The 27,174-nt window shown below is 33.5% G+C and overlaps 1 protein-coding gene across 7 annotated transcripts in view; it reads right to left on the reverse strand.

Moving 5' to 3' along the window:
- Positions 1-27,174, reverse strand: part of LOC132706014 (zinc finger protein CKR1-like) — a 206,213-nt gene that overhangs the window by 31,306 nt on the left and 147,733 nt on the right. For 6 of the 7 annotated variants that reach the window (XM_060677054.1, XM_060677049.1, XM_060677053.1 and 3 more), the window contains exon 4: positions 9,223-9,416. In XM_060677054.1, the coding sequence (XP_060533037.1) occupies positions 9,223-9,416 (194 nt within the window). The remainder of the gene's footprint in view (positions 1-9,222; positions 9,417-27,174) is intronic. The other variant, XM_060677052.1, reaches the window with a different exon arrangement.

Raw genomic sequence — 27,174 nt, forward strand, 5'->3', positions numbered from 1 at the left:
ATTTGAATTTTCTTAAAGAAAAATATTTTTGTGATTTTATGCGAATTTAAACGAATTAAAGAAAGAGGCTGACATTTACCATAGACTTGAATTATGTTTCAAAAGGATTTGAATTTTCTTAAAGAAAAATATTATTTTTATGATTTTATGCGAATTTAAACGAATCAAAGAAAGAGGCTGGCATTTACCATAGACTTGAATTATGTTTCAAAAGGATTTGAATTTTCTTAAAGAAAAATATTATTTTTATGATTTTATGCGAATTTAAACGAATTAAAGAGAGAGGCTGACATTTACCATAGACTTGAATTATGTTTCAAAAGGATTTGAACTTTCTTAAAGAAAAATATTTTTGTGATTTTATGCGAATTTAAACGAATTAAAGAGAGAGGCTGACATTTACCATAGACTTGGATTATGTTTCAAAAGGATTTGAACTTGCTTAAAGAATATTTATATGATTTTATGCGAATTTAAATGAATCAAAGAAAGAGGCTGGCATTTACCATAGACTTGAATTATGTTTCAAAAGGATTTGAATTTTCTTAAAGAAAAATATTTTTGTGATTTTATGCGAATTTAAACGAATTAAAGAAAGAGGCTGACATTTACCATAGACTTGAATTATGTTTCAAAAGGATTTGAATTTTCTTAAAGAAAAATATTATTTTTATGATTTTATGCGAATTTAAACGAATCAAAGAAAGAGGCTGGCATTTACCATAGACTTGAATTATGTTTCAAAAGGATTTGAATTTTCTTAAAGAAAAATATTATTTTTATGATTTTATGCGAATTTAAACGAATTAAAGAGAGAGGCTGACATTTACCATAGACTTGAATTATGTTTCAAAAGGATTTGAACTTTCTTAAAGAAAAATATTTTTGTGATTTTATGCGAATTTAAACGAATTAAAGAGAGAGGCTGACATTTACCATAGACTTGGATTATGTTTCAAAAGGATTTGAACTTGCTTAAAGAATATTTATATGATTTTATGCGAATTTAAATGAATCAAAGGAAGAGGCTGGCATTTACCATAGACTTGAATTATGTTTCAAAAGGATTTGAATTTTCTTAAAGAAAAATATTTTTGTGATTTTATGCGAATTTAAACGAATTAAAGAAAGAGGCTGACATTTACCATAGACTTGAATTATGTTTCAAAAGGATTTGAATTTTCTTAAAGAAAAATATTATTTTTATGATTTTATGCGAATTTAAACGAATTAAAGAGAGAGGCTGGCATTTACCATAGACTTGAATTATGTTTCAAAAGGATTTGAATTTTCTTAAAGAAAAATATTATTTTTATGATTTTATGCGAATTTAAACGAATCAAAGAAAGAGGCTGACATTTACCATAGACTTGAATTATGTTTCAAAGGGATTTGAATTTTCTTAAAGAAAAATATTTTTGTGATTTTATGCGAATTTAAACGAATTAAAGAGAGAGGCTGACATTTACCATAGACTTGAATTATGTTTCAAAAGGATTTGAATTTTCTTAAAGAAAAATATTATTTTTATGATTTTATGCGAATTTAAACGAATCAAAGAAAGAGGCTGGCATTTACCATAGACTTGAATTATGTTTCAAAAGGATTTGAATTTTCTTAAAGAAAAATATTATTTTTATGATTTTATGCGAATTTAAACGAATCAAAGAAAGAGGCTGGCATTTACCATGGACTTGAATTATGTTTCAAAAGGATTTCAACTTTCTTAAAGAAAAATATTATTTTTGTGTTTTCACGCGAATTTAAACCAATTAAAGAAAGCGGCTGACATTTACCATAAACTTGAATTATGTTTCAAAAGGATTTGAACTTTCTTAAAGAAAAATATTATTTTTGTGTTTTCAAGCGAATTTAAACCAATTAAAGAAAGCGGCTGACATTTACCATAGACTTGAATTATGTTTCAAAAGGATTTGAATTTTCTTAAAGAAAAATATTATTTTTATGATTTTATGCGAATTTCAATGAATCAAAGAAAGAGGCTGGCATTTACCATAGACTTGAATTATGTTTCAAAAGGATTTGAACTTTCTTAAAGAAAAATATTATTTTTGTGTTTTCACGCGAATTTAAACCAATTAAAGAAAGCGGCTGACATTTACCATAAACTTGAATTATGTTTCAAAAGGATTTGAACTTTCTTAAAGAAAAATATTATTTTTGTGTTTTCACGCGAATTTAAACCAATTAAAGAAAGCGGCTGACATTTACCATAGACTTGAATTATGTTTCAAAAGGATTTGAATTTTCTTAAAGAAAAATATTATTTTTATGATTTTATGCGAATTTCAATGAATCAAAGAAAGAGGCTGGCATTTACCATAGACTTGAATTATGTTTCAAAAGGATTTGAACTTTCTTAAAGAAAAATATTATTTTTGTGTTTTCACGCGAATTTAAACCAATTAAAGAAAGCGGCTGACGTTTATCATAAACTTGAATTATGTTTCAAGAGGATTTCAACTATTTTAAGGAAAAATATTATTTTTGTGATTTTATGCGAATTTAAAAGAATAAAGAAAGAGGCTGACATTTACAGTATTACATTTTTATAATCGCAGTCTAATAATTCCTCTTTATAGTGTTTAATAAAATATATGCTGCTAATTTTTAATGGTTTATTTTTATAAAACATGCTAAACCACAAAACCACAAAATTATTGAACTACTTCAACATTTTTTATATATTGAATAATAACATTTCTCACCACTGTTATTGTCCTTATATTTTAATTGTTGTATTGTTGTATTTCTTGATTTATTGTTTTGTATAATGAAGTACAACTTTTTTGCTTTTGGGAATTTAATTTTGATAAAACGGCATGGCTAAAGCAATAGTAAAAATTGTAATGTCCTAGTCACTTGTGAAATAATAATAATTGCAATCGCCTTTTTGATGGATTTCTTAAAAGTAGTACAAGTCAAAACCCAAAAATTGGAAAAGGTCCCCCAACCTCAACCATGCAGTGGCGGCGACCAAAAAAAAACCATATTATGGGCCAGCGGCGGCGGCGACGAAATAAATAATCGTCAAAACTCACAACGTCAGATCGCAATTTTTCAACCACTTAACTCGTCACGTAAAAAAGCTCCCGGGGGCGGGGGCGGCGCGGCGTCGGCGGCGGCGGGCCGCAAATTTCGGTGATTACGCGCGGCACCGCGTCCACAAATCATCGGCGTCGTTCCTCATCCCTCCGGGGGCGATATTTTAAGAATTTTTAAGCCCAAAACCGTCGGCGAAAAAAGAGGAGGGTTGAAAGAATCCGGTCTTTCGGGATCGTCGGAGATCAGGTGTTGGTTTAATCGAAAAATCTCGTCGTAATCCCTTAATTATTTCCTTAAAATATTCAGAAGTTTTCGGCGGTATGGAGGAATAACTTCAACGCCTCCACTGGCCCTGAAGAATCGCCAGCTGCGGGAAACCGTTCAGCGCCACTTAAATTACGGTGGTGGTTGTTTAAGTTATCAACATGGAATATTTTTTATTGTCCTAATCGAAACTGATCAGGCCATCAATCAACTATGACTAAAATGCTTGCGTAAACAAACTTATGTGGTAGTAGTTATTCGTTGCTAACCAACTCAGTGTCATAATTTAAATATTCATTGTTGTTAGAAGCATATATATTAGTTTGTATATGTCACTCCATCAGATTTCTTTTATGTAATGTAATGTAATTTCTAACCTCTGATGATGCACAGAAATTCATTCAACTTGTGCCTAGATTGACTGATTAGTCCTTTGGTGGTTGATGACTGAGTTAGGATATTGAGTTATAACAATTAACTATCAGGTTCAAATTGTTGTGTTTTATAACCACATCAATCAATCAACCAGCTCTGCGCAAAATGTTCCTCTTACAGTTAAGTGTAGATAATTAATACAATTTCCCATTTTGTAGTAAATAATAACAACTCAGTAAGCCTTGGGGAATTAGCCCCCATCTCTTTTAAATACATTGCATTGAAACCCAAAAAGATAATTGAAGGCAACATATTTTATATTTCTTTTAATCTTTCAATTTCAAATAAATTGGGTGCTCAATTTCAAAAATCTGGGCCTGGGTGAGGAAACTTCATGGTAATTATTCTATTGGTAGAAAGCATGGAATAAAGGTTAGCAACAATGCGAAAAATGCCACTGGTGAATCAGAAAATCAATTTTATTATTCGATCATAACTAACCAATTTGGGCTATTAGGTTTTCAAATTTTTATGGCTTTTAAACAGTCGTATCACTTCAGTTTAATAATCAGCATTTTCAGTTTTGTAGAAAATGTAGAAAAAATTATCATTTAAAAAATAAAAACCTGATTGACGATTATAATTTGTTCAGAAAGATCTACACCGTAACGTCATTTTGCATTTTGTAATAAATAATGGAATAAAACTAAGTCAGTGAGTCTAGACGAATTAGCCCATATTTATTTTAAATAATACAACCCAAACAGATAAATCCATGCAACATTTTTTTTTATTCATTTTTATTTTCTTTAATCTATTCTCTTGAATCATTTTCTCTTTTTTGTAATATCAAAAGTTTGCGCCTGAGTTGCGTAAGTTCAGTGCAATAATGAAACTTTTGATACGTCACCGTAATCTCAAAAAAGCATAAAATAAAGATTAGCAACAATGCCAAAAATGGTAATGGTGACTCAGAAAAGAAGTATTTTTAACATAACTTAGAATTCTTGTACAAAATGTAGTGACAGTGACGTGGACTTTTCAGAGATATTGAAAAGGGCCATCTCACCGGCTAATATCAATTAATAAAAAAATGTTAGAAATATCAACTCAAAAGTTTATATAATTTTGGTTGACAACAAGAAAACGGAGCCCCAAGTGTCAAGCAAGTGGATGAAAACAATAAAATCTGTGAAAAACTTCGTCTGTTTTTCTTCGCAATTAAAATATAACTTCATGGGTCCGTATATCAACCCAACAACAAAATTTTGTACTCTGTAAATTAATAACTACACAACGTAAAAAAGACATTTTTGTTATCCTTTGGCATTTGATTAAAACAATACAGAAATAAATGTAGGTAGCAATTTTTTAATAATAATATATTATTATGACAATTATTAAAGCTGGTGGGAACTATCGAACTATCGATCAAGCGTCTTTTATACTTTTGATACGTCAAAGTAATCTCAAAAAAGCATAAAATAAAGATTAGCAACAATGCCAAAAGTGTTAATGGTGATTCAGAAAAGAAGTTTTATTATAAGCTTTAAATATTTTTTGTGCATGTCAAACAATATTTTTAACATAACACTCAGAGTTTTTGTACAAAATGTATATTGAAAAGGGTCATCTTCCCAACTAATATAAATTTTTTCAATTATATCAACTCAAAAGTTTATATAATTTTGGTTAAGTTCGTCTGTTTTTACTGAATAGAATTAACTTCGCAATTAAAATATGACTTCATGGGTCCGCGTATCAACCCAATAACAAAATTTTGAGTTTTGTAAATTGATTAAAACAATTACCAATCCAGAAAGGTAGCAATTTTTAAATAATAATATACTATTATGACGACAATTATTAAAGCTGATGGGAACTATCGACCCAGCAGATTGATAGTTACTATGTTCGAATTTCTAACAAAGCATCTCCCAGAGGTTTCTGCAACGGACGTCCTCTACAGGGGAGCATTATGTTTTATCCCAACTTAAATGGCTATAATTGCGTGACTCGATTTTTCAAATGGCCGCCGAATTAAAGAAAACCGTCGACAGAACGTACATTACGCAATTGCCAGCGAGGCAGAAACTATTGCTCAATTTCAATAATCAAAATTTAATCCAACGATCAAATTGTATAAATTATCCCGCCGTATTTCTTAAACGTACAATTAAAATCTATTTATTTGTCGCAAGCGCGCAAACATTACTGCCCCCCCCCCCAGATTAACCGCCTTTAATTAAATTAAATATGTTAAAATACATTCGCGGGACAAACTTTTAAGCCGCTTTTAATCGCGTCAAAGGCTTTTAAAACTGCGCCGAGTAATCTAAAGATCATAGATATATAATCAAGAGAGATGGCATTGTTTTCGTTTGAACGTGATGTAAATGTCTTGGCCAATGTTGCCAATGCTGGTTTAGCTATGCATTACACTAGGGTTGTGGAATTAACTGGTCAATTGAGCGAAATAAGTACGTAAAATTGAGTTTCGGTTTGTGGTAAAACGCGTTATTGTGTGTAAAAAATACTTTATTTAAATTTATATTTTTATTTATTAATATTGTGCGTTACGTCGCCGTCGCGTCGTTCTGGGAACCGGATTGAGTCGATATTATTATCGGGATTCCCCGAATCGCAAAGTATCGTATTCGGATATTCGTTGACGATGATTATAGGTAAATTGAACATCACAAACGTATAATAACTTATTATAAAATACATATTATTCTTCACGGTCTTTCCCGATCTTGTGCTGCATGGAGTAGCAGGAGTAGTTTCTAAGCCATGAAAGTCTCTTACGCCCAATCCATATATTTTTCCATTAAGTATAAATCGAAGAAACTTATACCGAGGTTCTCTAATTATATCGCCTAGCTTTTCAAGTTTTTGTCGCTTGATAACATTCAGAAGTAGTCTGTCGTGTCCCATTCTTCGAAGAACTTCTTTATTTTTGGTTCTTGTGGTCCAGGATATTTTAAGCGTTCTCCTGTATGTCCACATTTCAAATGCTTCTAGCTTATTGAGCATTTCTTCATTAAGCGTCCACGTTTGCCATCCATACATTTTCTTTTCTCTTGTTTTGATGTTTAGTGTATTATTTCAAAGTAGCGACCTGAACTTTTCTTACTCTTATTCTAAATCATATATTAAGTTTTACTTATGCTAATAGATAGCCCACAGTTCTTACAAGCTTCATTGACTCTTTTTAATAAATTTGACAGGTCTACGAGATTTTCTGATATAATTCTTCTCCAATTACAATTACTTTTTCAGAAAAAGCGTTGAAGAGGGTGGGGGAGAGTATGCAACTTAGCAAGATCTAATTTAAAACATTTTTTGAGTCAGTTAAGGAGTGATCAATTGACGGTCATCTGCATTACACACAGAATAATATGTTTATGTATCCAAAAGTAGACGTAAATTAGAAAATTAACTCAACTTACATAAAACAGTCGTAAAATGACAATGGCGCTATTGTTTGTAAAAAATATCTTTTTTACGTGACAACTTTACAAGGAAGAAGCTTCGATTTCTCCTGGGTCTTGTACTAGGTCTAATTTTGCTTTTGTGAGTACGGTAACTTTTTGAAAGTGCAAAGGTGTTTTTGGATATTGCCACTACAACGACTGATGCCACAAAATGCCACAATACTATGAAGTTCGCCCAGAAATAAGACGGTAGTACTTATTTTTTTGTTTTCTGTATTTGTGCTTAGTATTGTATTGTAGATTTCCAAAGAACCCTCAAAGGCATCGGATGTGATTTGGAGTTATTTTCTATCACCGTAATCACCATTGCTTTTTAATATAACAAACCAAACTATATTACATATATGTGTATATATATTAATTGACCCACCTGCCCCCTCTTGACCCGCGGACGAAATCGGTGGAAACTGAACTGGGCGCATAGATCAAAGGTAAACCGCAAATAATTTTGGCTAATAATATCAGCCGGTTTAATTTTATGCGAGGTGTGGGGGCACCGGGGGGGTGCGCGAATTTGCAAGCGTTCTTCATAATTGCCGCCCACCGCAGATCCCCTAACGATAAATACCGCAACATTATAAATACAGGGGCGTATTAATAAAAATGCGATTAGATCCGCAGATGCGATAAAAAAGTGTACAAAACGACCTGTCGGCGCTCGAATTTTGATTCTCGACGGGACACGGGGGGAAGGGAGAGGGGGGCTAATTGGTTCGGGCTATTAACAAATTTTCGGTTTCGTTGTCCGTTGTTTTCGCGAAACGACCCTAAAACTAGGCGTACACCGATAAAAAAAGAACGTGAAAGGAATAAAACTGCAAAAAAAATCAAATCATAATTTAAATTATAAAATAGTAACCACCATGTGTAAATAAAGGTAACGTAAAAGCAGGGTTGGCACGAGACTGGAAAAACTTGGAAATTGCAAAGCAATTAAAATTCCCTAAAATTCCTTTAAACTTAGCCTAAAACAAGACCCATCATGTATTGATTATTTTGTTACGTTTTCTGGAAAAACATATAACTTGTCAGGAAAAAAAAATTAAATAATTTTGAACAGTTTGAAAAAAGTTATATTTCTTTAGGTACTCATTCCGCCTTATGAACAGAAATATTTTTTTAGGTACTCATTCTGCGTTATGAACAGAAATTTTTGGCAAATAAAAACCAGAAGCAGATGTTCCGCTTGAGTAGGTACCCTTATATGCAATTTGTTATGAGTATATTCCCATGTCTGATGTGATTAGACCCTTAGGATGAGTAAATACCCCATAATTTTGGAATCTGATAGTCACAAGACTTCAGCTTCAAAGCTATAGCTACCTTCATGCTTAATTTTATTCAAAAAAATATTACAAACCTAGAAGTGTGATCGTGACACTAGTAAAATGAAAATTATTTTCAGATATGTAGTTGAGCCGAAGTTTCAAACATACTTGTGTTCACCAAACTTCTGTTTTTTTAATTGCGGTGTATGTGGCTCACCAAATGATAGAAGAAATTCGGACGGATATCATAGAGTCCATGGTTAAGCCATTTGCCATACAAATGAGTGGTTTGTAAGCGTAGACGCATCATGATTTGTAACATTACAAGGAAAAAGTTCCAGATGAAGGATATGGCATAGCACTTAGAAATCCTAATACCTCGGCAGAGAAAAGGAGAGTGTAATAATTGAGAGATGTTTTGGGCAACTAAACCGAAGATTTCAACAATGTCAAACAAACTCATCAAAATCGAGACATACTTATTTTTACGAAGTGGAGTGTAAACTCACAATTTAAGCTCATGGTTATAAGTACGTACTCGGATTCTATGGTTTAATATTATTCTCATCTCATTATTTCTTATTATTTAGAAAATTTTATCGAAATTTATACATGTCTGGAGAGAAACTGTGAGGGAAAATATGGAAGGTGTTTTTTATTCGGGCGTACCAACCCCGGCGAAAACTGAACCACGTAGGAACCAAAATTATACGGTAAACGGAAATAAAAAGAAAACTGAGTGTAATACATACATGGCTTACTTTGGACGTATGCGTCCTGAGGCTGGACTCGGTAGCGAACCCTTTTCCGCAGATATTGCAGTGGAAAGGGCGGTTTTTCGCGCGTTCCACTTGAGCGTCGTGATTGCGCAGATGCTGTTGCAAGTTTGACAGCTGGATGAAGGCTCGTCCGCATTCCGGCAGATGGCACTTGTACGGGCGTTCGCCTGCAAACGTATAATTCAATTTAACAAATCGATCCACTTTCAACTAACAAATCAACCCCTAGGTTGGTACCAAACATCATCATGTGATTAAGGCTCTAAAATTAGTTACCCTGGTGTCAATTTTTCAATTTTAGCAAGAAGATTGCAATTTTAATATGTTTATTCTTTGATAAGATAGTCAGAATTCAAAACTATAACCATTGAAATTGCTAGCACTGTTCTCTATTACTGTTTGCTTGTCAAAGTCTGTGGGAACCACATAACTTTAAACTCAGTGATATACTCTTAATTTTCTGTAATTTAAGATGAAATATATTGAAAAAAACTTAAAAACGTGCTTTATATTTTCTGGAGATTGTCTCTATGTACTCTGATGAGTTGGCGTTTATAATAAGATGGTCAGAGCCATCAACATTGCAATTACTGTCTACTTGTAAAAGTTTGTGGTAACTACATTCTAGAACTTTAAACTCAGTGACTTACATTTTACATTCAGTGGTTTATGACGGTCCTCATTCTGTGATAAGTTAAATATTTCAATAAAATGATTAAAATAAATATTTTAATTTAAATTTCAATTCCTGCTTAGAAGAAGCAAAATATATTGAAAATGTATTGATTGCTCGTAAGAGTCTGTGGTAATTAGATTTAATTCTTGTGTACAAAAAGCGAAATATATTGAAAATATGTTGCTTGTAGAACGCTTTGGGATTGTAAAAGTATGCAATAATTAGATTCTAGAATTTACTTTACTCTATACTTTTTATTTTTTGTGGTTTACGATGATGCAATTAGAACATATGTATAATAATCAAAATATATTGAAACTGAGTTGCTTACTTGTAAAAGTGGAGAGTAATCAGAACTTACAACTATCTGTGGTTTGCGGCTATCAACTCAGAACAAAAATCTGTCTCTTCTAATTAGTCGCTGTTTATGATAAGATGGTCAGAACTATCAAAATTGCAATTTGCTATTACTGTTTACGTTTATTATTTGTTTGTGAAGGTCTGTGGTAATTATATTCTAGAACTTTAAACTCAGTGATATTTTCTGTGGTTTATGACGATCAACCTCAGAAATGAAATCCTTATTCTCTGCTAAGTGGTTTTAATAAATAAATATTTCAGTTCAATTTAACCTTTAAATTCAGTGACGTGTTTCTCATTTTCTGTGGTTTACGATAATTAACTCACATGTTACGACGTTAGAATTACCAACTTTGCAATTGCAATGCCTCTGTGCAGTAAACAAAATATATCAAAAATAAGTTGCTTGCTAGTAAAAACTGTGGTAAATTACATTCTAGAACTCAGAAACATACAATTTTTTATTTTCCGTGGTTTACAGCTATCAACTTAGAAAGAAAATCTCCGTTCTCTAAGGTAACTTATTATTTTGACTCCTGTTTGTTAGGGTTATAACAGCCTAAAAAATATTCCCCCTTTCCTGTCGGGACGACGTAACTTGTAAAAAAAAAACGTGGCAGCTGATACGGATTGTCCGCGTACAACTCCAATTAAAAATCTCACCGCAGTTATACCCGGGCAGTACCCGAGCATATGCCGTGCAAGAGTAATTATTCTTTCCTTTAATACACCTTTAAGTAACGTATTTATCTTCGACAAGCCACCCACTACCACACAAGCGGCGTGACCCCAAAAAATAACGTATTGTTTTAACTTGGTACACCTGCCCCATCGGAAAAGTCCAAATTTATTTCGAATCGTATCTCAGGGGTTTCTGTAAGTCGTGGGACAGGTGGTATCCTATTATCGGGCGGACGGGCGCAATTAACTACATACGGAATACCGGGTATTCTTTCGTTTTACGACTTTGGACAGATTTAAAAACCGACAATTTCGTTTTTATCGCGCTGCAATTTTCTACGCCACTGTCAACGGCGAAAAATCAGTTGGTACCAGATGGTATGCCGCCGAAGCAGGAACGCGGCAGTTTTTGTTATTATCAAAGAAAATATTAGCAGTGTACGTAAGTAACAGAAAAATTGGAATATGAACCGCATGAACAAGAACCAAAAATAAGAGATCTAACATTGATGAAAGTCTAAACATTCCATCAAAGAGTGACGTACAAAAAAGACGAAACAACTGAATAATTTATGAATAACTTCATAAGCCAATAGCCAAACCTATACAAACCAACGAAGCAGCAAAATTCAAGCATCACTTAAGAGGAGTACAACGTGTTACAACATGCTACAAAATAACTGGGAATATAACTAATAATAACCAAATTGGAAAATCAACAACTAATATAAGAATATACAGGGAAAAACTATATGATAAGCAAAACAAAAGAGAGAAGAGGAAAGGTGTAGCGGGAAGTATAAAGTAAGTGTTGTCAAACAATATTGGTGATTATTTACTACTCAGCACCACTCTGATGGATTCCAGAGGACATTTTTGAAATAATCAGTGAAGCGTCGATGCCTATGGATTCGCGCCTCGAAACAGCAATATTCGAGCAGTACTTGAGAGGAGTAAGAGGTGTTAGAAAATGTTACTAAACAGCATAATAACCACATTGGAAAAACAACAACTGATATGGTTTCATTACATGGTAAGAGTAAATAAGAATAGACAGGGAGAAACTATATGATAAGCAAATCCAATGCCAAAACAAAAGGAAAGGAAGCCATAGAAAAATTGGGATAAGCTGAAGAGGAACGCCATAGAGAAAAGCATTAAATAAGTGTTGTCAAACAATATTTGTGATTATTTACTGCTCAGCACCAGAGGACGTTTTTGAAATAATCGGTGCACCGTTGGTACCCATGGATCCGCGCCTCATTTTGGACGACATTAATCAAAATGGACTACTACTCTACAGGTGATTCAGTTATCAAATGTTTTTTTCTTTTTTCGTTATCCGTCTCGAGCCTAATGTTTCCATACACCCCGGGGTAAACGGCAGCCGTGTGCCATCAACAAACCGTCAAAGTTAATTAGGCCGATGACACGATGACAAGCCCAAAAAAAAAACCATCATCGGGTTGATTCGACACGCCGAAGTCAATCGATAGAAACGGTATTAATTTTATTTTTTTCCGGTCTCCTTTTTTTGTGCCGTATGATGACCCCCTTTTTGGAGCCCCCGGGCAGATGTTGCGCGCTTTATTTAAAGTAAGGGTTAGATATTACGATGACCATATGCATAAATTAAAAAAAAAAGAAGATCGTTTTAAGCGAAGCTCCCTGCTCGTTTGGTTAATGGTTGGGCATTGTAGTTTTTAATTCGGAAACTTGACAGCTCAGGCGAAGCTCTATTAAATGAATTATAAAAAAAATCCTGGATGACTTGTGTTATTGTTTGTCAATTTAACTTGCCAGAAGTCGAAGGAAGGAAAAATTAAAATAAATTAGCAATAAAATTAAAAAAACATTGTTTCCCATGTTATAATTATATATTATTTTTAAAAAACAAAAAAATGTGAATTTTATAATCTGATTATCTTAGTTTATTTATGAAGACAACAGTTTGGGGCTATAAGTGTTAATAACAATTCTATTTGCAATGGACGATTTACAAGCATCCTTAAACATAAAGAAAACCAAAATGTAAACAACTTAACAGATATAACAAATGAAGGAACAGTGCATAGAGAAACATATATATATTTAGGTTGCTAGGTGAATGAAAAATTAGACTTAAAAGATGGATAAAGCATGCAAAAATATCATTTAAGAAACTGGAACCGGGTTATTTCTCCAAAATATTATTCAATGAAATGGAAACACAGACCGCTCGTGAAACAAAGTCCAAGAAGATTCCAAAACGCATGAACAAAGAAATAAAGGTAATTGATACCAGAAAAAAGAAGAAAGTTGTGGTATTTTGCCTACGTATTGAGAAATACGAATTGTTCTATGGCACTTATCGAAGAAGAAGAACCTTAAGAAACAACTTAACACATACACATATTTGGATTGCTGGGTGAATGAAAAATTAAACTTAAAAGATGAATAAATCATGCAAAAATTTCATTTAAGAACATGGAACCGGGTTATTTCTCTAAAATATTATTCAATGAAATGGAAACACAGACCGCTAGTGAAACAAAGTCCAAGGGGATTCCAAAACGCACGAACAAAGAAATAAAGGTACTTGATACCAGAAAAAAGAAGAAAGTTGTGGTATTTTGCCTACGAATTGCTCTATGGCATTTATAGAAGAAGTATCTCATCTTATGACAATTAGATGATGATGATGTTATGAGTCCTATTTACTTAATGAAATAAAAAAAAATTAGAATAAATATTTGTAAATATGAATCCATTAACTTAAAAAAGTCTTCCCAGTCGCGTTGGCTCAATAAAATCATCTGTGGAATTTTATTTTGGTCATAAACGTTTCAATGATATAGAAATTCGATATCATTTACATACCATAATAATCATAAAATGTTGCAGCTTGTGGTTTGATACCTGTTTTTCTTTAGCATTACAGGTTTGTCGACCACTGAAGATGCCATTTGGCAGAAACACGTTTGGTTATTATTTCATGAATGGAGATTGAAAACTCCTCGTCGCTAAAGTAAACGGCTTCCAAATGTGCCGTTCAAATTTTCCCGTACCCAAAAAAAAAGGGCCCGGAGCAACAATCCCGACTTAATCACAGGTTACGATATACAGGATGAGGTAAGAAACCGCTCGCACATGTGCGTAAGGCAATTTAAACTGAAGAATGTTCAATACGCCCGAACCCTTTTAAATAAGCAATTTAAGGGAACACTTTCGGGCCACGAGGAAAAAATCCAACTTCCTGACGGATCCCCCCGCACCCCGTTTTTTTAATACCTTAATTATAGATCGCGGCCGACTTTTAAATAAGTTTCGGACAGAAAACAATTGAACGTCACCCACAACATGCCTTCGGCCCGCGCGCGCACGTTTACACGTCAGCTTTCACTTGTTTTTTATTTGACGTTCCGGGAGCTTTTGTTTCTTTTTTTTTCTCTCGAGACATACGGCATACGTTGAATAGGTAAAAGAGGACCCGCTTTTTAACCCCTTTTTGGTCTTCTTCGTTGTACCGAGTGATTTTTTATTCGGGCATGTGTATTATACGTGTGCGCTTATATAGGAACAGACCGCGGCAAAGGAAGTGAATTTATTTCTTTGGATTTCGAAATAAGTTGATTTACATAAAATACGGCAGGCTAGAGAGAAGGTTTTCAACGTGAAAGAAATTTATTCGCTTCCTTTTTCGTAAACGGGGCAGCGCGAGGGGGTTGAAAACGCCGATGCGGACGGCTGGCTTCTGTACACATATAAGCAAATAAAGAAATAGAAATAATACTAATGAGTATTATACAATTTTATCCTATATTAATAATCAAATACAAATACAAAAAAGTCACTAATACAATAAACAATAGAAAAGTGTACGAAAAACGCAAAAAAGACAGAGACAAACACGAATACGAACTTAATATTAAAATGAAGAAAGTTTCTCCAAATTCGATTGTGGACTAGTTTTCTGGTTAAATTTTGACCCATTTTCTGTTTAATTGTGCGTCATTTTCGTTTTGGTTATTTCCGAAAAGTGAAGTTTCAAAATATGTCCTTAACCAAAAGAATTGTATAATAATTAAAGTTGCACTGTGTTGGATACAATATAACACAAATATAATAGACTTCATTAAGATTAAAACTAAAAAATATTCATGTCTCATAAAAAACAGTAATGTTTATTCTTTAATTATTATGAGGGGGCAAAATTTGAATAAATGTAATGAAAATTATAATTTAAATATTCCATTAAGATTGTTAAGATATCGCGCAATTGATATCTTCAGATAAGGCACAAAACATTTTTGCATTTTTTGCATTTCTACTTAAATTTAATCTACAATGATTTAGTCGTCATCCTCTAGGTATTTTGTATCATATTATATGTGTATGTGTCTAACTGCGTTAGTCACTAAACTTATAAATAATTAGAAGTTTAAAAGGACGTTAAACTTTTGAGATGTAAATAGATAGTTCTCATTTCTTAACAAGACACCATCTACATTTATCAAACATTTGAAGAAACTTATAAAGAAAATTTGAAAAAAAAACAGGTTTAAGGAAATTTGAATGGTGAAATATAGCAAAAACCGAGTTTTATAAAAAGGGGGTACAATCGACTAAACAGAATTCTTTTGATACTGACAAATAAAATATAAAAGGCAATATTAATAAAAATGTAGGTTATTCTGTAGAAGGATATAAATTTAAGAAATATCTTTTTGTTGTTGACTTAGTATTTCTAGTACACGTCTATACAATTGTATAATTTTCTAGAAGCAATGAAAGAAAATTTCTTCTTCTTTCCTCCAGTAAATCGCATTATTTTTTTGCATTCGCCAAAATCGCATTTCGCTGACGTACAAAAAAGTGCCACGTCCAAAACCCTCACAACGCGACGCATATTTTTACGCAATATTTGCAATTTCAAAATGGCGCCGCCGACGTTGTGGCAGCGATTGCATTTCACCCGTACGTACATCGGCCCCCCAACCCGCGCGCGCGTGTGTGTATGTACGTCGCCCCCCACCCACCCTACCCCCTCGCGTGGGGTGGTTGCATTGCGTCGCGGGGTCTGGCGGGGGTTGTTGGAGGCCGCTATATGTGATCTAATGGGTGGAGCGGTGCCAGTGTTATGTACTGTGCACTAGATAGGCCGTATGTGTAGTTTTGAACCGGCACACACAGACACACACACACGTTCGCGCTCACTCCAAAACGGAGCCTCTATCGGACGCCTATATTAGCCCGTGTTCTGGCCGGACTTGGGATCAAAAGTTGTTTTCGGGCTAATTAGTTGACGCTGCCTGCTTGTTTAGGGTTTTTCCGTGCTTTTCCTTTCCGATCGGATCGGTTTTCCGCCGGAACTGGAAGCAGTATTGGGATTTCCAGATTCTGTGTTCCAGTTGAATCGTTTCTCAACTTTAAGACACTTTTATGCAGTAGATCAAAACAGCAAATGCCCACAAGCCTATTCATCGCAAAAGATTACTTTTGTTTATATTATTTATTAATACATACCAGGAAATATATTTTATATCCTATTAATTAAAGATAATGCCTATGCCATTGGTCTTCTATTTGACCTTTGAGTTCAGAATATAGCTATTTTGTAACGGGATTCTCTATATTTTCTCAATTCATTCCTTTATTTATATAAGCCAAAAGTTTTTTTTTATGTTTACTTTGCTTTCTTTCCATAAAGAATTAAAATGAGTAAAAAAATAATTACGAATTAACAGAACAGAAGGACGCAGGAAATTGAAAAAATATTAAAATTCACATAGAACTAATAAAAAAATACAATTTAAAAACGAAGGAAACTTATAAATTCAACTTTCACTGCAAGTAAATGATGAGAAAAATTAGAAATACCTCAAAAAAAGAAAAAACAAACAAGTTAAAACTAAAGTCTGTTGTATGAAAAGACTCAAAAATTAAACCTAGAACACTACCAAAAATCGATCGTACCGACATAATACAAAACAGTGAAACTGGAAAACTATTCAAAATACTTAAGACAGACACACAAACACAGACAAGGATGCGAATTCATTGACATCATCCAATGGCGGCCTCAGCTGTTTCGTATGTGGATCCCTTTGCAACGGATCAAACCACAGGTTATATCGGATCCTAGCTGAACAAAAATGACAATCAAACCAAACTGCGAAAATCATCGGGTCTATGAAACCCACTTGACCGTTTGAATATACCACGAATCCGTCAGTCAAATTTCTGGGAATTGCTACGTCTACCTTTGCGTAGGTTACTATATCTATCGGCTAATTACATGTTTGATTGCTTTTGATGTGCGTTATAAGAGCAGGAACGCATTGCTATTCCAAAATTAGCTATGGTATCATAGTAACTTTTGTAACTACACAAGGAAAACAATTTATCTTAGGTATATGTTACACATAGCTTAATTTCATATTGAAAAGATAATTTTGCCTCAATATAAAGATGATTTTCATGATGTTTGTTCATTTCGTTCTGCGCTAAAAGAGAGTGATGATCATTGATGATGATGTTATTCAGCCTGGAGCCAGAGCATATCCGGACAGTAGACACGATCCGGGTCCATTTGGAGAACTTTGTGGACGATTTGGGAGGACAATATTACCTGACCAAAAGTCAACCCCTCTGAAATTTCCAAAGAGGGAACTTTGAGAAAGCCGACAGGCCAATATCGGAAAGTAAACGTCAAACAGGCGGATGAAAAAAAAAAAGGGCCGACGAGCAAGAATTTTAAATGAAAAACTTTCGCCACCCTCAATTAAATTCTTAAGGGATTTTTAATTTGTCTTGCGAGAGACGAGACGGAACCGACCAGCATTATGAGAATCAAAATCTTTATTAAAAAAGATAAATTTCAGACCCGATGACCGTCCGATTGGTGTGATCGATTTATTTATCGCCTGAGGGGCAAGGGGGACAGATCATGGCCGACTCGTCTGCGAGAAATGCAAAGAAAAACTTATTGAAGGAAATAGGAGCCTTAGAGCTAATGCTCTAAGCTCTAATACTCTAAGCTAAGCTTTGATGATTGCTAACCTTTCGGAACCAACACAGCAATTGTAGAAGAAGAATTAACAAAAAATATTTTTAAACATTATTAAAATAACAATAAAATAATCAAAATAACAACAAATGTTGGTAATGTCAACCTACAAAAAATAAAACTGTGACACTTTGTATCTCGAGAATTCCACTGCAGACTACACGTTCCCGTTTTTTACCTTACCAAATTAGTTCAGATATCATACAGCAAAATATGCAACGCTTATTAAATAATTTGTTGGTTTAAAAAAAATATTGGTGAAAATCTGAAAGCAAAGAAAAAACGACAATTGAAGTTATACGAAATTAATTTTGCAACTTAATTAATAAAAAAATTAATAAGTTTTGGTAGATTTAACGGACAATAATATAAAAGAAAGGTCCGTTATTATCAGTCTTTGAACTAAGGTGCTCTGGTGAATTAATAAACTAGATAAAATCTCGAGGCATCTTACCTTTACCCCGTCTACAATAGAATATTCGCAGCCTTGGTAAAAATAATACAATAATTTAAAATGTAGAGAAAATACTAAACCAACTTTTAGGGGTCTTCTTGGAATACCAACATCTCCATTTAACAAACCAAAACAAAAAAAATTATTTAGGTATATTTAAAGGACTTTCCTCGTTCATTTATTACATCTACTACAAAACGTATATTTTATCGCAACATCATCTGCACATAAGCTATTTAAAACAAAAATAAAAAAATAATTAGCAAATGTACGTTCCACCTCGGGATGGGACAGAAGAAATATAGATACATTGTACAATTAAAATACTTTTTTTTACGACGATACTACTTTTTAACGGTAAGCACGGAGAAGTGGAGGTGGTCCGTTCGGTAAATTGAGGAAGTAACGTTGTCATTTAAATGCCGATTTTAATGCGTTTTTCTAGAAAAACATTCTGTAATTGGGTATTTGCAGTTTTTAATTTGCTTGATTAGCAGCATAATATATCTGGTATCGGAGAAAATGAACGTATACGTTCGTACAACGGTTTTCCGTTTACTGGCTTTTTTCAAACCGGAATGCATTTCTTAAATTGGAAACATTGTGTGCTCCGGCGACTATGGTTGCTATTTTTTTTCAGATGACATATACTACTACACTTTCAAAAAGTATAGTATACATAAACATGTATTTTTTTATTTAACAGATGCCAGATCTATTGCACTGGTACTCTGAATTTTTACATATAGATAGATCTAATTGTTTGTGTGTTGTGGAATATTAACTCTATTGTTGTAATTATTATTATTCGAATATTGATAACGTTTTTCTGTACAACAACTTTATATGCCTTACAACAATGTAAATCTATTTTGCTTAGTTTTTTTTTGGTTCAAACAGTTTAATGCAATGACAGATTCCATCTACCTGCTATCAAAATTAAAAACCCGCACCTAATAGTTTACCTAATCAGAATCTTAAGCCCCAATGATGCCCCAATTACAGGTGTATGTAATGATAGATGTTACAAATAAATTATCTTGGAATCTTGTCTTGTATTCATGAATTTCATATAAGAAAGTAAGGCGAGAGAATTAATTATCAATAATAACGCAAAGGCTTCTAAGTTTGGAAGCCTTATGTTTAGGACGTAAAGTGAATATAGCTGTGGGCCCACAACTGATCCCTGAGGCACCCCGTGCATGTTGATCGTTAAGTCACTCTTACTGTTGCCTGTCCGACAAATACGACTGCATTAATATATCGCGAACTTCGATATTAGAAAATTTAAAAAATACTTGCTGCAAATCTACAAGTCAGTGCCTGAGATCCAAAAATTGTTATATCAAAAGTAGCAAACGTTCAGTGTTCAGGTTTTATGGGTGAGTTGCAAAATTAAATTTTAGCTTTATTTATAGTATATAATAATATAGTACGGTGGGCAGTATCCGCGACACAGCTGTAATATTTTTGTAATAAAATAAATGAAAGTAAGAGAAAGGGAACAGGAAAGAACAAAAACGAAAATAAATTAAACTCGAAAAAACGAAAAAAAGAAGATCGAGGAAAGAAAATCGAACGATATACGAGGGACGCTCAAAAATTTTACATATTTGTTTTAATTAAAAAAAAGAACAGTCAAATATGATCACTGCACCCGCCACCAAAAACGGGCGAGTATTTATTTAAAACAATCGCGTCGCGAGAATCGATATTGTCCAAAGGGGACACAAAAAACCCAGCGCCCTTCCTCCCTTTTGGGGGGCCACCATACGCATATACGCGATAGATGCATATATTGTTTTTAATATCACCCTCATCGGCCTACCGACCCCCGCGCACACCCGCCGACCCCCAAATGGGGGGAATCCGAGCTGACACCCCCCACACCCCCCAAGCCCCCCGGCGTTCCATCCGAAACCCGTTCCGTCCAATAAAATCTATATTTGAAATGAGGATTGCATTTCGGGTTGCATTGTTGCACCCCGTACGTCGTCGTTGCATTTTGAAAGGGACGACGCCGGCGTGGGACAAAAACCAAACGGGACAGCGATATGGGCCGTAGAAGTGGACGCCGCGTAACGCTAGCGCGGCCGTTTCCGTATATATGTGTGTAAACGGATGTTCGATCAATTCGGGGGGGATTTTGTACGGGGAGACGCAGAAATGGGCGGGGGCGGGGCGGTTTCGTCCCGCGATAGGTGTCTTTGGGACGGTTCAGGACAGTTTTTCCATCGATTAAAATTTAATATTTTCATCGATTTAATTAATTTATATTAACGAAATATTGAAAAAATCTTAAAATGGTCCAATGGCAGAAGATTCTTTTTCAAAATTGACTCATAATTGATCTTGATTGATTTATATTCTCAGCTGACTGTCTACTTTGTCTTCCTGTGAGTTTAGGTCCGGTAGATCATCATTAAGTAGAATGTTAGATCAGATTTATACTGTTTTTGAGAATAAAGAGTGTGCTGGCATAGCCTAATGCTTATTCGTCGCTTTTATTATTCAATTTAATCAACGTTAATGTTTTTTTTCCATATTTGAAGCAATTTTTGATATTTAAATATTTAGTATGTAAAGGACCGGTTGTTAAAAGCAACAGATTATTATTATCTAATTTAATTAACAAATTTTTCTGATGTAGACTGTTTTACCAATTGTCAGCTTCGTCAAATTATAAGACTTAAGCTTTAAATATATCTGAATTCGTTTTGCACTCTGTGTAATGCTCTCAAAAATTGTGTATCACTTAGGGCAGTTTATAAAAATTGCTATGTTGTTATGTTACTGGTAAATCAAATAAAATGTAAATTATTCAACAAAAAATACAAAAAAGTGGAAACATAAATACTGATTTTAAGGTATATTGGCATTGATAACTTAAAGTGTTCTTTATTTTATATAGATCAGGAAGCCATTCCTATGGAGCCTGCAGTAGGATGGGTGCAAGTTCGAAGAATTATAAATATTTGCACGGTTTAGGCTATAGTGACACCTGAACATAATATTAACAAAGGACGACGGTTTTTATTTCCAGGTAGATGAATAAAAAGTGTGTCTGGCGTTTTACGGGTTGTAATCAAACACGATGGCAGGATTTGCAAAATTGTTTTTATGTGTGCACAAGTACAAACTGGCTTAGATTGAATATAAATACACTTTATACGAGCCAAAAATAAACATAAATAATATATTTCTCGCCCTTTAAAGTGAGCATAACATGTCACCGTATCGATCAAAAACCAGCGGTATGACGTCGCCTTTAGTGTCGTTTGCAACTTGCATCATTTATTGCAACTTATATATTGAGTTTTGATATTTGGTTCTGATTTCAACTATGATTTATGTTTGCCCGGAATGAGAAACAGCAGTTTTTAATTTATTTTCCACTGAGAGTTGTTTTCGGCTCTTGTTAAGTAATAACGAATTGTCAGATCTTGTTTGAAAGTTTTCTTTATTTTTATGTATATAAATTAATAGTTTAATTTAATAAAACTACATGACTCTGGTAATTTTAAGTTGCATTTTTATTAATCGATTTTTTTTTGTTATGCAAAAATTGAAGGAAGGTATTTCTATAGCAGTTTTTTATTATTTTGACTGGACCACCTTGACTGACAGTTTTAAGTTTCCTGCAAAACGACACGACCTACGTTAAGATTTTCGATTCTTACGTGGCACACTCAGTATAAAAGCGCTTAGAAACAAGCCCCCCCGCCCCCCGCTTCAACCCCGAAAAACGCAGCACCGTAAAACCGACAAAATAATTCAACTAACGCGGAAATATTCGAACGTTATTAGCGAATTAATTAGTTATCACATAAATAATAAGGATTTTTCAGTTTCCGAAGCCGTATCGCCAATTTTACGGTACAGCGGGGCGTTGAAATGGAATATAAAATTTTACGATTTAGCATTTATCGATTTTATTGATATCGATTTAGGCGTTAATTAGCGAATTCTTGAGCAATTCGATCGTTTCCTTGAAATTCGAGAGATCTGTAATTGGCACGCGTTTATTTTTTGGCTCGGAACGTTCCGGGGTGCAAATTTTGCCGTTATTTTTTCATCGGTCGCGATTAATTTTAATTAACATCGTGTACCGGACAAATCGTTAAGTATAGGTCAGTGTATGCAAATTTGAACGCATGTTTCATCATTAAAAAATTCTACCGGTGAATATGCGTCCATATCGTCGTTTTTCATTATTTGATCGCAATTACCTCGACCATTAATTGGGTCGCGCTTGCGCGGCGATACTACGGTGACGCGACGTGAGGAAAATGTACAAAGAATACAAAACTATGAGAATAAGAACGACAATAATAATAGTTTATGGTTTAAAGAAAATTAATTAATAGGAAATTAAAAATAAAACAAATTTAAAAAATGTTACACTAATCTGCACGCCTATGTATTTGCATAGTATAAAAACAATGTGGACGTTATACAAATTATCCTGTTTTTTCTTTATTTTGATTTTTTCCAGCATTTGTTTCGATGAAATACTGATACATGCAGGCAAATGAGTTCATGTGCGGTGCTTAATGAAGAATAGTGAAATTAATCATCTACGGAAATTACAAAATACGGCTCTCAGAATAGGATCGAACCCTGATAGGTGCATTTAAGTGCTAATAGTATGTTGTTTACATTTAATTCATATCCAGATATAACCTTTTTTTATATTGTTTTTATTGGATAGATCTCTGAAAATGCACTAAAACCTTGATTTTGCTTATTGCTTCAACTTAAGCATGTCCAACTGAGACTATTCAATTAGAACGAGAGAGAATAGAGAATTATTATTAGGGCTTAATGTTTTGATTTTTTTTTGTTGGATAGATCCCGCAAAAACGAACTAAAACCTTTTGTTTCTTTATGCCTCAACTTTAACAATTCATATTAAGACACTAACGATTTTCGTTAAATTAAATATGATCATAGATGATTAGATATGAACTAAAAAGACTTTACGACGCTGTATTTTTCTTTTTAATTGTAAAGGAATTTTAATTCTCATTTAATAATGAAAATGACAGAAATACCAAAATTGATTGATTGATTTGGAAACCCAAGTGTGCCATGGAGAAGCGGATGTTTAACTGTCAAATTCACTAGCTAATTTATAATTTAATTTAATTTTTAATGTCAGTTAGGCACGACTTTAGTCGATGCTCTACGAAAAAACCGTTTCATTTTTCTTTAGTAAGATCTATCCAGCAAAAAAGAATTATCGAAATTTAGCCATAACAAACATTCTACAGGAGTAAGGCTTAAGCGAACTTCATGGAAATTAGTGCAGTTAGGTTTTATTTAATCCTGAATCAGAATTCGTTGACACTTTAATCTAAAAGCAATCCCTAATAGCTATGACTCCAGGTTAACGTAATAAGATACACAAGGTTTTAGTGCGTTTTTGAGAAATATACCCAACAAAACAAAAAACAAAATCAAATCTTAATCAAAGACTCTACAACGATGTATGGCCTTAAGTGGGGCGCAAACGATATTTCAAACACCCTGTATTGAAACATTATAAAAATTGTTATAGTTGGGTTCTAAGAACTCGTTACCAATTTTTTTTTTTTAAAAACCCTAATCGTTCTTCTCTCTTCTCTCTCTTTTATTAAATAGTCTCTGTTGCTCATGACTTTAAGTTGAAGCAATAAGCCAAACAAGGTTTAGTGGATTTTTCAGAGATCTATCTAACAATAAAAATTATCAAAATCGAACCACAAACAAAGATTTTACAAGGATGTAAAGTTGTTAAGTGGGACACACTGTATAATGAGTTAGTTATCTGAAAGTCTTAAAAACGGTAATAAGTAAGTAAAATGGCTACGTCTATATATATGCTTTGTTTTATTATTGGCTGCTATTGGTGTCTTTAGTTTGTTATATTAGAGTCTATTGGAACAAAAAGAAAAAATGTATCTGGGCATAGCCAAGTGATTATTATTATTATTACTATCATTTTTGGGTTATTTTTATTTTTTTAATTTCACAAGACACATTACCAAACAATACAATCATCATCATATATTATAACTTCAAGTGTGAGACCATTACAAATGAAGCCGTTGATTATATGAATTTATATAAGACTTATTGAAGCTATTTTGGTGTGCACTCCAAGACACATAAAATATATTTACGTGTATGACACTATCCTAAAAGTATAGTATAGCAAAGTAGCTCAAAATATATATAATAAAAATATAATTTTTTTTTGAAAAATGGACTACGTCGTTTCGAGTTTTCGCTCCCCCTTCCCCCCACCGCCAAGGGTGTTTCGCTAAAATAAAAGTTTTTCTTCGGGGTTTTCCACTTAAAATTCCGCAGCCAAAACAGCCGAACGATCGAGTCTTAGGGCTTAATTTAAAAATATGGCACACCTAACCGTAAAACTAATGGTTTTTGCAATTTTTGTCACTTTTTCATCTATCACCGCTATAATGGACCGCGACCGGAACGGAATATTAAATATCTCCACCCCCCGACCGAAAAAAAAACCTAATAACATATTCATCGAGGCGAGCGGCGAGGAAAAAACCCGAAAGGGTTAAGAGAACAATATCTCTTTCGCCACCCCTCTGCCCTTGTAAAAGTCTGGAAGAATTAAATTTAAATTTGGGGCATTCGGATACCCCCCACCCCCCCGGGTTCAGTTGCTTGCAGAAAAATGCACGAAGAGTATCGATCGGAATGTTTTTAAATTAAATAGGTCAGATTTTATTCATTCGTCATTTTTCTGTGCGTTTCAATATTGGTATCTTGGCGACGTGATAAAAGCGAAGAGAGACGAATAATTAAATTTAGTTGATTTGGGCATTGTAAGTTTTCTGTGTAGTTCACGTTTTCTTCTTCTTCTTCTTCTTCTTCAATATTAGGCACTTCTGCCTGTTTTACTTCCATGTAATTTTTATCACAAGTTGTCGTTCCATCTTTTTCGTGGGCGTCCAAAATATTTGGTGATCATTACCTGCTCTATAATTTGGTTATCAAGTTCTAGCTTAGATCTAATTGGTTCTTTAGAGATTACTAGTACTAAACTGATCTCTGCAAATCATCTTCATTCTCAGCTATCAATACAGTATCGTCGGCGTAATACAACACTTGTATTTCTTTATTACCCATTTTATAGCCTTTTTTTACTTCTGTAATTATTTCGTCTAATATAGTGTTAAATAATAAGGGGCGTAGCTTGCCTAATACCTGTAGTTACATCTATGGGCTCAGTTAACTTTGAATTTACTCTTGTTTCTATTTTATTTCTTTTGTATATATTTTAGATTAGTTTTATTACATCAAATGGGATATTTCTGTTGTATCACGTCCTCTAGCTGCACTCTATCAAATGCTTTTTCTAAGTCGCTATTTTGTTGGTAATAATTTTTGTTGTCAGTTTCAAAATCGCGCATTTGAGGTTAATTCCTCGATAGTTATTTGGATGAGTTTTCTTCCCCTTTTTAAAAAGTGGTATCATTATGCTTATCCCCCAGTCTTCCGGTATTTGTGATCTTCGTATTAACTTGCTAATAAACGCTGTTGGTTCCCTAATTAGCTTGGGACCTCCGTACTTCAATAATTCATTCTGTATTCCATCTTTGCCAGCCAATCTTCTTTTTTTTTTTTTATTTCTTAAGTGCTTCTTACATTTCTTCATTATTTATTGCTATCTATTTCTTAAATTCTCCGTGGTCTTGTATAATTATTTTAAGCGGTTTGTCCATGTGTCTTTTTCGAGATACTCTACTAATTCTTTCATTTCTTGTCGCTGTCGATGTATCATTCTCCAGATCTCCTTTTGCAAACCATAAAAGTCGTGTTCTGTTTTTTTTCCTTACCGGTGTGTTTGTTTCGTTACGAATTCTTTTATATTCTTCATAGTCTTCTCCTGTGTCTTTGATATTTTCTATTTTTGTATATATCTATATCTTATTCTTTTATTACTGTTTTCGTTTATTTTGTTTTTCAATCTTGTTTGATAGAGATTTTTTATTAATTTTTATTAATTTAGTCTTTGTTCCCCAAACTTTTATGTTTCATTCGCTTGCAACGTTAGCAGAACATAAACATCTTATATCTAGTATTTGTTGTATTTCCCTATTTGTTAAGATATAGTCTCATCGATCAACCTCCTCGTGTATGTTGGAATGTAGATTTATGTTGTTCTTTGTGTCTAAAAAAGATGTCATTTATTCATTTTGCAAGGAAAAAATGGTTAATAAAAAATAACCAAAACTTGAAGCGAAAAAAAATAACTATTACAATTGTATTTTAGATTTTGATTAGAGATTATTTTAACGTTTTTTTTAGCAGCTTTTTAAGTCATCGTAAAGAACCTTCGAATTTATTTTCTATCTTCATATTCCAACAACCATCATTTCGCAGACTGCCACGATTACGAATAAAAAAACATTATCCGAGACAACCAAGAGTTAAAAAGTATTGATAACATTTTATCACAATCAAAACACGGAACGAAGAACCAAGGTTTTATCGCAGTATATTTTACTGATGTGTCGTTGGGCAGGGTGAAAAGTCAGCCAATGAAAGCATTTAGAACTATAAACAGAAATATTCACCAGAAAGCTGCAAGAAACGTTAATCCCTCCCATTTCAAAAAATTTTGAAGGCCAAATATTTTTATTCACTTATATTCGTATACAGGGAGTATCAGAAAAAGAACCCTTT

This window comes from Cylas formicarius, unplaced genomic scaffold (genome assembly GCF_029955315.1).
Source record: "Cylas formicarius isolate icCylForm1 unplaced genomic scaffold, icCylForm1.1 PGA_scaffold_8__14_contigs__length_24414737, whole genome shotgun sequence".
Classification (NCBI taxonomy): domain Eukaryota; kingdom Metazoa; phylum Arthropoda; class Insecta; order Coleoptera; family Brentidae; genus Cylas; species Cylas formicarius.